The following is a 12,647-nucleotide window of genomic DNA, read 5'->3' as shown; positions in this document are numbered from 1 at the left end:
TTTTTTTACAAATTTCTACCTAAAGTTTCACGGGTTTTGGGTACGCCAGTCGCTGTCGTTGTAGCCAATTCCCAACAGATGAGCGGATTCCTCGAATATAAGTCTAAATTCTAAAAACGCCAGAATTTTGGGTGTAGAATGGACTCTTTCGGGGAACTTTTGGGGGGCGGTGGAATCCGTGAGCGGTGCTGCGCACGCAGAAACCTTTTTTTCCCCCCAAAAATTCCATTTTTCTTCTCTCCTTGGTGCTGTATTTCCGAAATCACCGCCCGCAGCTCCTGTACGGATTCTGTAGGTGTGGATTCACCTTCTGTGTTGCGTAAGAGCTGCGGTTTTCTCTCACAACCTCTGATTTCAGCTAATTTTGAGCGGCAAAAATCTGCCGGGAGTTTTAATTTCAAAGAAAAGTTGAAGAACGGGGTAAGAAGAACGGCCCGAGCGTTGTTTAAATGAAATAACTTTAAAGAAACGCTGTCCAAGTCCAGCTGAAGCGCAGCCCGTTTGGAAGGTGCCACATTTTAACGCACCTTTGGTGTGTTTTCACGTATATGTGCATAAAAGAAGCTTTTTTTTTTTTCCTCCTGGACAAGAAATTTGGTGGGTTTCGGCCTCCCGGGGAGGATGCGGGGCTGCGAAAGCGAAGCCCGGTGCCGGAGCGGGACAGGGCCGGGCACCTGGGGCTTCTCCCACCTCGCTACCACGGCAGTATTTCTTGGGGATAAATTTTTTTTGTGTTAAAAACGCACGTCGGTGGGGTTTGTACGTATTATTTTAACGCCTCGGGCATGTCAGAGGGTCTTTTCTGCGCACGCCAGGAGAATTTTTACCATCCAAGTTGAAAACTTGAGGGAAAGTTTCACTGAAAGGGAAATTAATCTGCCTGGGATGAGTTTAACGGTACGCTCGAACCCGTCGCGTTACCGCCTTGGCATTCTTCACCAGAGTTAGCGGCCGTATTAATTACGCAATTATCTCTGGGGTCAGCGTCTCTCCTGCTTTGCACATAAACGCCGGTTTTTAGACCCGGGTGGGGAGCGCGGGCCGGAGGGTGGGAGTTGGTTCTCCCTCTCTCCACGGTGTTCTGAGGACAATAGACTCCACGGGGCCGTCTCCTCCGCTGCCTTTGTTCTCCGGCCCTTTGCCGTGGGCTCCGTCGCATCCCACGGCTCCGTCGCTGCCGGGGTTTTACGCTGCTTTGGGCCGTGTCCCGCAGCACAGCGGCAAATCGAGTTCAGCTTGGGCGATTTTGGTTAAAAGCTGGCGTTCCCGTGCTGGCCGGCAGTCCAGCTGTCGGCGAGGAAGCCGAGCACCTGGATTTGCGCCGTTCCCAATAGCTGGAGAAGGGATTGGCGTGCGAGAAGGAAGGCCGGTTTGTATTTGTATAAAAAAAACCCCACCATAATGAAACCTCAATATAAAGGCGATTTCGGTATTATTTCTGAATTAGGAAAGGGGTCACAAGAAGCAAAAAAGACTTTCTTTGAGGAGTATCTTTGAGGAGATACTTCTTTCCCTGGGCTTCCAGCGGAAGGTGGGCACGGAACGGGTGGCTGGCCCTGGAAATCTGAGTGACTCTCTCCAAACACCATGGGAAAGCACTTTTCTCCCTGTCTCGCCACATGCCACGTGTGTTTTCCACTGGGCAAAAGATGTAATTCTCTGTTTGGATGAGGCACGAGGGCAGATTCTGCGTTAACGGTGTAATTAACGCTGTCCCTTCCTGGCGAGAAGAGGGGGAACAAACCAGCAAATGCCAGAAGAGCTTCAAAAAGGCCAAATTGGAGGTGTGGGAAAACTGGGACTGAAATGCTGTTAAATCCCATCTGCTTTTCGTTGGATCTGGTGGCCGCTCACAAAAGCCGAGCGAGTCAGTGAGCGGCAGTTGTATTCTCTGCTCTAAAACCACTATTTTTTTCCTACTGTTTGGAGGGATTCCATTATTACTAGCTTTTATAGAAGCGTACTAACTCCAGAAGGAACTTTTTAACCCCACATAGAAAATACACTTCTGGTAGAGCTGCAGGTGCTCGCGGTTCCCATAAGCGACGCAGAATTTTGAATTTTAAGGCCTGCATGTTTTTACGATGGTTTGCTGTTAGATGGTGGAATATCTCGCCAGAACTTGCCCGTTTCGTTCTGAATTTTCTGCGCTAACTGGCTGCTCGTGAAGCGCGAGCTGGTTCTCTGTCAGCCCCGGCGTCATGCGCCGCCTCTCCCGTTGGCGTTCACTCCTCTTTTCTTCTTCCCTTTCAGAAAACATGCCTTGAACTGCCACAGAATGAAGCCCGCTCTTTTCAGCGTGCTGTGCGAGATCAAGGAGAAAACAGGTGCGTTGATGTCTTTTTCTGGCCTCAGCTTTCCAAAAAAAACCCCCCAAAACAACCCCACCCCCTTCAGTCCTCAGCTCTGCTCTCGTCTCCCGTGGCCTCGATTTTCCCTGCTAGATTCTACAACTTAAGGCTATTTTTTTGGGGGGGTTTAATAGTCCGCCATAAGCTGGCAATTGTTCTGATGTGCTTTTTATAATGCTGTGCGTCTGCAGGTTTGGAGAAAGCAGTGCTGCTCGTTTGAGTTTTGGTTGTGTGCAGGTGAAGAATCGCTAGGTTGGGGTTTTTTGATGTCTGGCCTGGATACCTCGAGAATTCTCAATAATGCTGCTGTTGTGTGAGGCTTTTTTTTTTTTTTTTTTTTCCCCTTTAAGGAATTGGTGGTGGTAGTAAGAGTTCAAAGTTGACAAATAACTGTATTACGGCGAAAAAGAGAGAGTAAGGCAGAACGCGTGGGGATAATGGAAAATGCAGAAGCAGCAGGAAATGGGGTTGGTGGTCACGCAGCTCTCGTGGAGGAGCAGAGGCGCTGGGGGCAAATGGATTTTGATTTTGAGTTACGTCGTAGATGCTCGTACATGAACACTTCAGCAGTCTTGTTTGAATAACTAATTTCTATAAAGCAGAGTGAATTTTGATGGTTTTTTAGAGAATAACTACTTTCATTATACGTAACTAAAATGGCGGTGCTTTCTGTTGTGGGGTTTGGATTTATTTTTTTTTTTTAAGTTTTATTAACATTTAACATCCTAAACCTCTGTGTGTATTATTTTTTCTGCACTACCCAAACTGGCAGTGCTCCTTATGTATCGCCAAGTGAGGGCCCACACGGTTCCGTCCTCTGCCGTGCCCTTGTCATCCAGGGCAGCTTGGAGGCAGACATTACGCGAGATCATTTCTGGGGAGTTTGGTCGCGTATATCGCGTTCTCGTGACAGCAGTTTGCTCTTGAAGAAAAACCATGGCAGTAAGTGTGCGTCTGCGCTTTTACGGCTGTCTGTCCTTCGAGGATCGCTGTCCGTAAAGAGGGACTTTCATGTGTTTTTTCCTTTCTGCGCTGAAAGCCGCCTTCTGCGTTTTATTGATTGAAACTGTGACTTCTCCGAGCTCAGGACACTCGCAGGAACAGACTCCGGTATAGCGGTTGTGCTGGATTTGTTTTGGGCTTGTAGGTTTTTGAATGTCTGATGGTCTGTCTCTTCCTTATTTAAATTATGGGGAGCAGATGTTATGGCTTGAAGCAAACAAAAGCCTGGCCATACTGTAGCGCGAGGTTTTGGGCTCTCTTTGTGACCCAGGCACACAAGCTTCTTTTCTAGCTCGGAAATCAGTTTCGAACATGTTTCCCCCCCCTCCATCTTTCTTTCACTCTTTGTTGGAGCGCTGGTGTCATTCACAATAGCTCAGGATAAGCCCTACTACGCCTTTGCAGTGGGCAGCCAGCTGGAAGGTGCCGAAAAATTCTCCCCGGTAGCGTTTATTAATTAAAAAGAAATTACAAATGGCTCTTTGTAATTAAAATAAATTTGGCTGCATTGATTTTTTTTTTTTTTTTTCCAAGCCCTGGGTCCCCCCACCCATTGATTTAAATATTTTTATTTATTTATTTATTTTATTTTAAACCAGTTGTGGGGAAAACAGGTATTTTATTTTCAAGTCTTAAATAGATGCCTGGAGCATATGTAGCTATTTGAAGAGGCATCTAGTCCGCTAAAGCACGCTTAGTTTTTTGGAAACTCCCAGAAGCATTTGGAGCGTTTCTAATCTATGCAGCAAATGGGGTTTTTGCTGGTTGGGTTACGCTTCAGGTACGATTCAAGCAATATGATTTCAAACACGGCATAAGTCTGTCTAAAAATCAGAATGAAACATCCGTAGTGCTAACGAAGCCTGCTTTTGGTGCTGAATATTACAATTCAGAGTGTTTCTTCTCGGCGGATGGTACCGTGCTGGGAGGACACCAGACTGCGATGGGCTTCAGGCCCTTTGGGGCAGGGAAAGTGTGTTTCTACCCACTTTTGCGGACCATGCTGTGCAGCGGGACTCTGATTCTGTATTTCTGGCCTGTGGCGGGGAGCGTGTGTGTTGCAGCGCGGTAACATGGAGTCCCATTTTTTATTGTTTCTTGTCGTTGCTAGCTGCAGCCCGCTGTCCGTCCTTTCATGTGGTGGCACTTGGCTGGGTTAATTCAACGGGTCCTTTTTCATTCGGTCATAAAACTTGGCAAGCGGCGTGGCCGAAGAACACGCTTTCTCTTTGTTGCTGAGTTTGTTGACATCCTTACGTCGCCGAGTCTTGTTCCTCGGAGCCCCACTGGCTTTTGTCTTCTGTTTCCATTCGCGTTGCTCTCTCCCCGAAGGTGCGAGCCTGGCTGGGGTTCAGAGAACGCGCTCTCCTGTGGCAATGCTTTGAGACCAGCTGAACCCACAGCGATGTTGTTCTCTCTACTGGGGAGGCTGGTGTCCCGGCGGAGGGTGGCTAGCTGAAAAATGGGCTGAAAAATCTGCTTGGTACTACATGAGGGGTGGTGGTGGCGGCATTATGAAGTGGTTAGAAGATTGCTGCTAGTAAAAAACCATGCTCCTTGCCTTCTCACCTAACAGAGTGATTCGAGGAAACCCTTCTGTCTGAATAAAGTATCAGGAGTGGGTATTTAGTGTCAGTTATAGGATAAATATTTGCAAGTGTAACAGGGGTGATGGGATCGCCTAGGAAAAACCGAGACATGGACGAGGAGGGGTACAGGTCCAGGACCCAGCTGCCGCTTCCTTGAACTCTTCGGAGTTATTTTACACTTCACACAATACGGGCTGGGCAGTTCCGGGCCTGATACGGCACCTTTTGGTTCTGATTTTGTGTGTTCTATACCAAATAGATGCATTTATCGTGCTCTTCTGCATTACTTGCTCGATGAAGGAAAATTCGGAAAGGAAAAGTGAGTCTAAGCAAAGCGTGCATTACTTATTTTGGTACCAGTGATCTTATACAGTTCATTACAGAACTGCAAATCTTTAATTAATGAGATGTAAATATATTGTAATGATTGCATTTGCATACTGAGTGAGGCTTCAGCACCTTAGGTTGTGATGTATTTTAATTAAAGATTAATTAGAAATGATGGGAATTTCATTTTGCTTAGTATAATTATTTTACATATTTGATGAATATCTGGTAGGTGATGTGCCAAAGAATGCACAATATTCTATCGGTACGTCTGACAGGAGCTACTCTTCGGGCTTTTTGAGCCAGTGTAGGGTTTTTCTTAAACATCCATAAACGTGATGGATTATGAAGGATTTAAGTGTGAAGGATTTTACCGTTACACAAGGACCTTCTAAATCATGCTTAAAACACTGACTGTGCCATAACTCTGGTCTCCTAGCGTCTTGACTCAAAGCCTTGAGTATTACGAGGGTTGTTATGTTCTTAAACTATTGTGAGAACTTCAGAAATGCGATGGCCAAAAGGCTGCTGAGAGGGGCGAGCTTTCTAGAGAAGCGTTCTCCTCGAAGCATGGCGAGTCAGTAGGTAATAAGCAGTACCGAAAGCTCGCAGGGTAGATGCAGCTACCCTGATGAAACTCCCGGGGGTACGGCAGGTACTTCTGGAGTTGTTTTTAACCAGACTTTGAAGAAGAACTTGCAGAAGCTGGTGTGAGCGCAGCGTTCCTGCAGCTGCGATGGTTTCGCTCTCCCTTTGCGCTCGCTTTCTGTTGGGATGATCAGCTCTGGAAGGTTGGTAGAGCAACAGCTCGGAAATCGGAGCTGGCTGCTACTTGCAGCAAACAGCATTAGGAATTCACTGAAAAGGTAGTTTTGAGTGAATCTGATGTAACTTACGATTTGCACAAGTATTATCTTTAGGTGAAGATACTAGGAGTAAACATAAAGTTCAAGCAAAAGCTATCCATTCCAGCAGATGATCGCTTTAATTTAAAAGTAATGTCTGTGGCGATGATTTCTGTAGAACTTATGTTTTAACTGTCAGACATATTACGAGGCGGTTACGCCAAAGTTTAAAATCAACCTGATGGAGCGCATTGAACAGACCGAGCTTCTTGCACTCATCGATTCTCAGGTCCGTTCACCTTTCGGAGAGTTTATTAAATCCAAGTTTGAACTGCTGGGATGGAAATGCAGTTTATGATGTGTTGATGGTGGTTAGCTCCTTTCCAGTTTCTTGTGACTTAGCAGAGCCGGCCAACCCGCTCCTTCCCTCGAGACTGGGAAGGTGCTTTGTACATGCTTTTCAGCAGTCAACTTCAGACGGGCTTATGTGTAATTGATGATAACTAATGTCTAATTACCATAATTAGACAAGTGACATAAAATTAAGCTGCAGCTGGGAGCTTGACTTCAACATGAGGTACTCTGATAGGCATCATAATGTGCATAAAAAGACGTTTGGCAGAAGCACATTCAAATAAGAAGGTGACACCAGAATCTCTGTTCCACTGAATTTACACTTGTCAGCCCAAAGAATTTAGTCTTGAGTTTTGTTAAAAAGACTGAGGAGCAAATGGCCAGCGGTGAACCTGCTGCTGGGACTTCTGGAAGAAAGGAGAACGGGCGATTTCTAAAACCAAAAATCCACCAACAAATAAATAAAACCCCTTTTTTCTGTGTTTGTTTCATTTCTTGTAACGTTCACTCACTCATGGGTGTATGAAGTAGGTAGTTTGCTAATTTTTTATCATTAATTTTAATTCCATAACGAGTTAGAAAAGCCACGAACTTCTTAAATAGTCAAGAGTTTCCTCTCTCATTGCTGTGTTAGCTCGAGTTCAGCAGTTATCCAGTTATAGCTATTTTTGCCTTACCTTTTTCTGCTTGCAAAAAGACTGGGGATGTTCTGGAGATGCCCCGGACCGCTGCAACAGAGCGAAGGTCTGCAGCCGCTCCAAAGCACTTTTTTCTTCAGAATTGTGTAGCAATTTCTGTGTAGCCTGCAAAATAGGAAGTTCAGCAACAGGATTGTAAGTTTAGGCTGCTTGTGTGTTCAAAATTATTGGTTTGGGTTTTTTTTAGATGAGCTATTCTTTTACCTGCAAAATGCTGGAAATTAATATAAATGCTTATGTTTCGTGTCTGTATGTTGTTCTCCCGCCCTCGCACTAGAATCTTTGCATAACAAGAGGTCTTTTGTGTTTATCTTTGGTCCTGTTAACCCGCCAGTTACAATTTGGAAAAAGTCATTAGAATTTGATAGTTTCACAAGGTTAAGACCAACTGTTCATCCAACTAAAATTGTCTAGTCGTTAAAATCAAATGAAACACCAAAAAGCCGTTGGCGTGTTTTGCATTGATTCAATACGTTGTGAGTTCTTACGTTTTTTAAAAAAGGAAGTTCATAACAAATTGGGAAACTGCGTTTTTAAAACAAATTTGCTTGGAATCAAACTTGAATAATCTGAGCATACAGATTATTACAGGCTGCAGTCTGGGTTTGCTGAATATAAGCTTAAGGAAACTGGTTTCTGGTGCATTTTTTTCATGTTGTTTCAGATTTTGATTGATTTTAAAATAGATTTTAATATTCAGCGCTGTAAGACTTCAGTTGGTAGCCTGCTGCTGTAGAACACAGTTGTATCCTTGGCATATGAAGCAGATGAGGTCAAACTCACGCCTCTGGTACCGATCTCAGCGGTTCTTGCACCAGTGGGGTGTTGGTTTCCGTCCCTGGACGTGGAGACGTAGCAGTTGTCCCAGCGGCTCAGGCCGTTTGTCCGTCCGCCGTAGTCTGTCTGCATGAGCTGGCGCTGAACGCCGTTGAGGACCGTGCCAGGAGCCAGGCAGCAGGCTGATCCGGGGGCATCTGCTCTGCAAGAACCTCGTTCTAATTTTTACAGTCTGCGAAAATACTTCCTGAATGTAGTATAAACCAGTATGACCCCGAGTAGTCTTACCATCTGCGTGTCTTCGAAAACTTTGGTTATCAAAATGCTTTGGTATTTCTCACTCCTGCTTGTTCTGATGTGTTGCTTCATTAAACACTCCCTCTTTTTTTTTTTTTTTTTTCCCCTCTTTTTCTTGAGCTCAAGACCTGCTAAAACTTCTCAAGAGTGTTTAAGTGCTTTGCCAGAACTGATGTGGCTGCGCTTTCCTGTTTCGGAAATAATCTTTTGATTCCCCTCTTTATATTTATCTAGTGTTAAGTATTCGCGGTATTCAGGAAGAAGATCCCCCAGATGCTCAACTAATGAGACTAGATAACATGTTGCTGGCGGAGGGTGTCTCCGGGCCCGAGAAAAGAGGAAGAGGAGGACCGATGGCTGTAGCAGCAACATCAGGTGGCTGTCCAAATGACAATAGCATTGAACACTCTGACTACAGGGCCAAGCTGTCACAGATCCGACAGATATACCACTCTGAGCTAGAGAAATATGAACAGGTGATCTTTCTGCATGGAAGAGTTTTTATCATCTCAATTAAAAATAACCGTTTTTTCCTTTGGTGTTGGTTTTAAGAACAGAACAGGAGGTAGAATGAATTCAGGTGAACGCGAGGAGAGCAAATTCAGTTGAAAGCTTATCTCAGTGTTACAGAAGTAAGGTGAAGATAGAGGGACTGGACATCAGGCTAAAGATAATAAATGTCTTGTTTATCTTTGTTGCCGTTTTTTAAGGGTAAATAGAGTAAAGCTGAAACATGGAAACGCCTCTAAAGTTTATTTTTGGATATATATTCTTGTGGGGGAAACGAATTCTGGGGTATTTTATTGTTTGTCGATACAACTGTGTGTATTTTCAGGCCTGCAGTGAGTTTACCACCCACGTGATGAACCTGCTTAGGGAACAGAGCAGAACAAGGCCGATTTCGCCAAAAGAAATCGAGCGCATGGTGAACATCATCCACGGCAAATTCAGCACCATCCAGATGCAACTGAAGCAGAGCACGTGCGAGGCAGTAATGATCCTGCGCTCACGCTTCCTTGATGCAAGGTACGGGAAAACACGGTTTAGCGATAACTGACGTTTAAGTCTGAACTTCTGGTGTTGCTTGATGCCGGTGGTTGCGTAAGAAATCTCAAGTTTCTCATTCCCAGTGTCGATCTAATTTAAATACTAAGAATTGGCCAGCTGTTGCACCTGCTTTGACATCAACATCTACTTAATTCCACCCAATTCTTACATTCTCCTTCCAAAATAAAAAAATATTTTAGAGGAAAAAAAGCCAAGTGTACTCTAGCCAGTCTACCCTATAACACCATTTAAATTCTACTCTATAACACCACTTAAATAGGTATAAATAATATTTTTATAGGCGTAAACGACGTAACTTCAGCAAACAGGCAACAGAAGTACTGAATGAATATTTTTATTCGCATCTGAGTAATCCTTACCCCAGCGAAGAGGCCAAAGAAGAGCTAGCAAAGAAAGGTGGCATCACAGTTTCACAGGTATGAAGTGTTTTATCTGGAATTGTCTTTTTTTTTCCCCTTGAATGGTGTATTTTTTTCCCTCATAGTTAGCAACAGGCTTCAGCTACTGGTACTTGAAATAGGATTTAGGTTATTCTGAAGGGTTTAGTAGCAGGTATTTTCTGCTTGAAGCCTAGTTTAAAACATCTCCTTTGCTGGTAAGTTCTCGATATAGTGGAAAAGGTAATAATTTGCTTAAATGCTGACAGCGATATATGTCTCCAGGTTTCCAACTGGTTTGGCAACAAAAGAATTCGCTACAAAAAAAATATGGGGAAGTTCCAAGAAGAAGCTAATATTTATGCGGCAAAAACAGCAGTGGATGCAACTAATGTCGTGGCTCAAGGCAACCAGGCAAATTCGCCCTCTACACCAAATTCAGGTGGGTGAGAGTCCGTCTGCTTGAAAGGCTCTAATTATTGCTTCTGACAATTAGTACCGTGGACTAATGGTGTTTGAAATCTCCGTAGGTTTTCTTTTTCTTTTAAACTTAAGTAATACGTGTTGAAGAACCATTTCTGGTGGGTTTTATTTCTCATTAAAACATGTTTTTGGTGTTGGTTTTTTTTTTTTTTCAGCTTCCTCTGGCTCTTTTAAGATGACAAATTCCGGAGATTCGTTTATAAACTTGCAGTCATTGGCTTCCTACCAGAGCTCCCCAGTGGGAGCCAATGTGCAGTCACAGGTCAGTAAGGGGGAAAAAAAAATAAAAATACTTTCAGCAGTGAGATAAATGTTAAAATCCCATTTCTCTGCCCTTTATCTGTTATGAACAGGCTGCCCGGGGAGGCTGTGGAGTCTCTGACCTTGGAGAAACTCAAAACCCAACCTGCTCTAATTGGCCCCGCTTCAAACAGCAGGGTTGGATTACACAATCTTATTTTATCTTTTTTAAAGTAGATTCTCTTAATAGCAGGCAGGGATGGATTTTTCTGTCTCTAGCCACCACTGGCTAGGATGCAAGAAATGACTAGAGCCAAATTTCTCCGATAAGAGAGATGAAACAAACGTGGTCAAATGTGTATTTTTGCTTGGAACTGGAATTTCCTCTTACAGAATTAACTGATGACTAAATTAACCTGCTGCCATTCTTCTATCCCTTTAAATTTACATTAATGAAAGAATATTTTTCTCATTTTAGAGTCAGGAGTGTTCCATCTAAGTAGAACTTTGCTTAGGATTTCCGGGTAACAGCATTGCCGTGCTCGTTTTAAGCTTTCTGATGAATTTCTAAATCCATCTGAACTGCGTAAAATCCGTTTGTCTGTCATAAAAGCTACAGGTGACAGGCTCTAATTCTGCTTGATGATGAACTAGCGAGGTAGAGATCACTTAATAGCGGGAACCGCAAAGAAAATTTGTCTTCCTGCATGAAAAGCTGCCCCTGGTTTAAAGACTTTTTGGCCCAGCAGATAACGTACCACGTGCTGCTGCGTTTCTTTAACTTGGCTTTTTGTCCTTACCGTCCTCTCTCTCTGCGGCATCTTGTCCTAGATGGATTCCTTACATCATGTCATACACCAGACGGGAAGATACGACACAATTGTGGGGAATCCTTTGTATACGACGCAGCGCATAGATGTAAGATGTACTGAGGTATTACTTACTCGAAATGCAAATTCTGCCTGAGATGGCTTAACGGTCCATGAATAAATGTTGACTTTTTATTCCCTTGACCATCTCCGACGTGGGGTTTGGAAAAATCTGGAAAAGATGTCCTTTAAGATACCGGCCTTTCCCTCCTGGAGACTTGATTTAAAATTTTGGCTTTGCTCACTGGAAAATTTCTGCGCTTCAGTTAATTCCTGCCATAAGGAGATAGTGCAAGGAATGAGTATCACCATAAAATCGGGGGGGGGAAGAGGTTTTACAGGATATTCGTGGACTGTGCTTTGCCAGAGCCGATATGTAGTTATTTCCTTTCCTGTCGCTTGTAAGGCGGAAACATATAAAGGCATATTTTGTTGTCTGCAAGTAGTTTCTTAAAGATTTAACGCAAGGATCTATTTATTCCCCCTGCAGGCTAATGGCAGCTGGCAGGATGCTACCACCCCTTCATCAATCACTTCACCTGCTGGAGACCCTGGAAGTGTTAATTCGGATGCGTCTAATTAAGTTTTTAGGACCTATTGATGAGAGGAAAGAGGTCATTAGTGTAATTTGTCAATGTTGCTCTTTTGCCAATACTATTGTTTATACAACTTGACACACAGCTAATTACCTCAGAAACCCCCCTGGAACCAATAGAAGATTGTGATTACAATGATACCTCTCTACCTCTCAGCCTCACGCAGTTGAGTTCTTTTTACTTATGCCCATTGGGATGTGAAATTGTTTTAAAAGAACTTGCTTCATTTTCCTAACCAAATTCCTTTTTTTTAAACTATGGATTTTACGGTGAGAATCGGGAAGCGTCTCTTCTAGAACTTGGCGTTTGGCCCAAGTTTTGCAGCTTGAGAAAATTGACTTATTTTAATTTCCATAAAGTTTTTTACTATGAAATTTCTGTTCTAGTTGATAGCTACTAACAGTTAAACCCCCTGTATTGTAATTGTATGCGTTCTCTGTATTGTAATTTTGTATAGGAAAATAAGCTTTTCTTAACTAGAATTCATTCTGAGCTAATTAATCAGAACGTTGCTTTACCAAAACTCTCACTGGACTTTGCTCTCGGGTAGGACCTTCCATCCTGTGTCATTCCACGTAATTCTAATGTAATGTCTAGTGAAAAACAAACCGACCGACCCAACGAAAAACCCACTTGACTTCCTCATGGATCATAATAGGTTTTTTTGTGCATTTCTGCAGCTGTTAACACAGAGTCCACCCCTTTCAGTTGAGATTTTATCAAAGATAATAAACTTCCAAAGCCTTTTTTTTTTTTTTTTTTCCTTTTTTTTTT

General features: G+C 43.5%; 1 protein-coding gene across 1 annotated transcript; it reads left to right on the top strand.

Annotated features, from left to right (window-relative positions):
• Positions 1-2,260: 2,260 nt before the first annotated feature.
• Positions 2,261-11,860, top strand: PBX4 (pre-B-cell leukemia homeobox 4). The gene is made up of 8 exons (XM_009895830.1): positions 2,261-2,327; positions 8,475-8,716; positions 9,076-9,266; positions 9,589-9,724; positions 9,971-10,127; positions 10,324-10,430; positions 11,240-11,326; positions 11,768-11,860. Exons 1-8 carry the CDS (start codon positions 2,279-2,281, stop codon positions 11,858-11,860), a joined length of 1,062 nt encoding a protein of 353 aa, XP_009894132.1. The 5' UTR covers positions 2,261-2,278.
• Positions 11,861-12,647: the final 787 nt, after the last annotated feature.

Source organism: Charadrius vociferus, unplaced genomic scaffold, assembly GCF_000708025.1.
Source record: "Charadrius vociferus isolate BGI_N301 unplaced genomic scaffold, ASM70802v2 scaffold1152, whole genome shotgun sequence".
NCBI lineage: Eukaryota > Metazoa > Chordata > Aves > Charadriiformes > Charadriidae > Charadrius > Charadrius vociferus.
The sequence above is the reverse complement of the archived record's forward strand: the minus strand, read 5'-3'. Positions and strand labels throughout refer to the sequence as shown.

Excerpts from the sequence above, each read along its gene's own strand:
- PBX4 (XM_009895830.1), top strand. The coding sequence starts at position 2,279 with ATGAAGCCCGCTCTTTTCAGCGTGCTGTGCGAGATCAAGGAGAAAACA. Across the intron at positions 8,717-9,075 it reads AGCTAGAGAAATATGAACAG|GCCTGCAGTGAGTTTACCAC; the intron begins GTGATCTTTCTG and ends GTGTATTTTCAG. Across the intron at positions 9,267-9,588 it reads TCACGCTTCCTTGATGCAAG|GCGTAAACGACGTAACTTCA; the intron begins GTACGGGAAAAC and ends ATATTTTTATAG.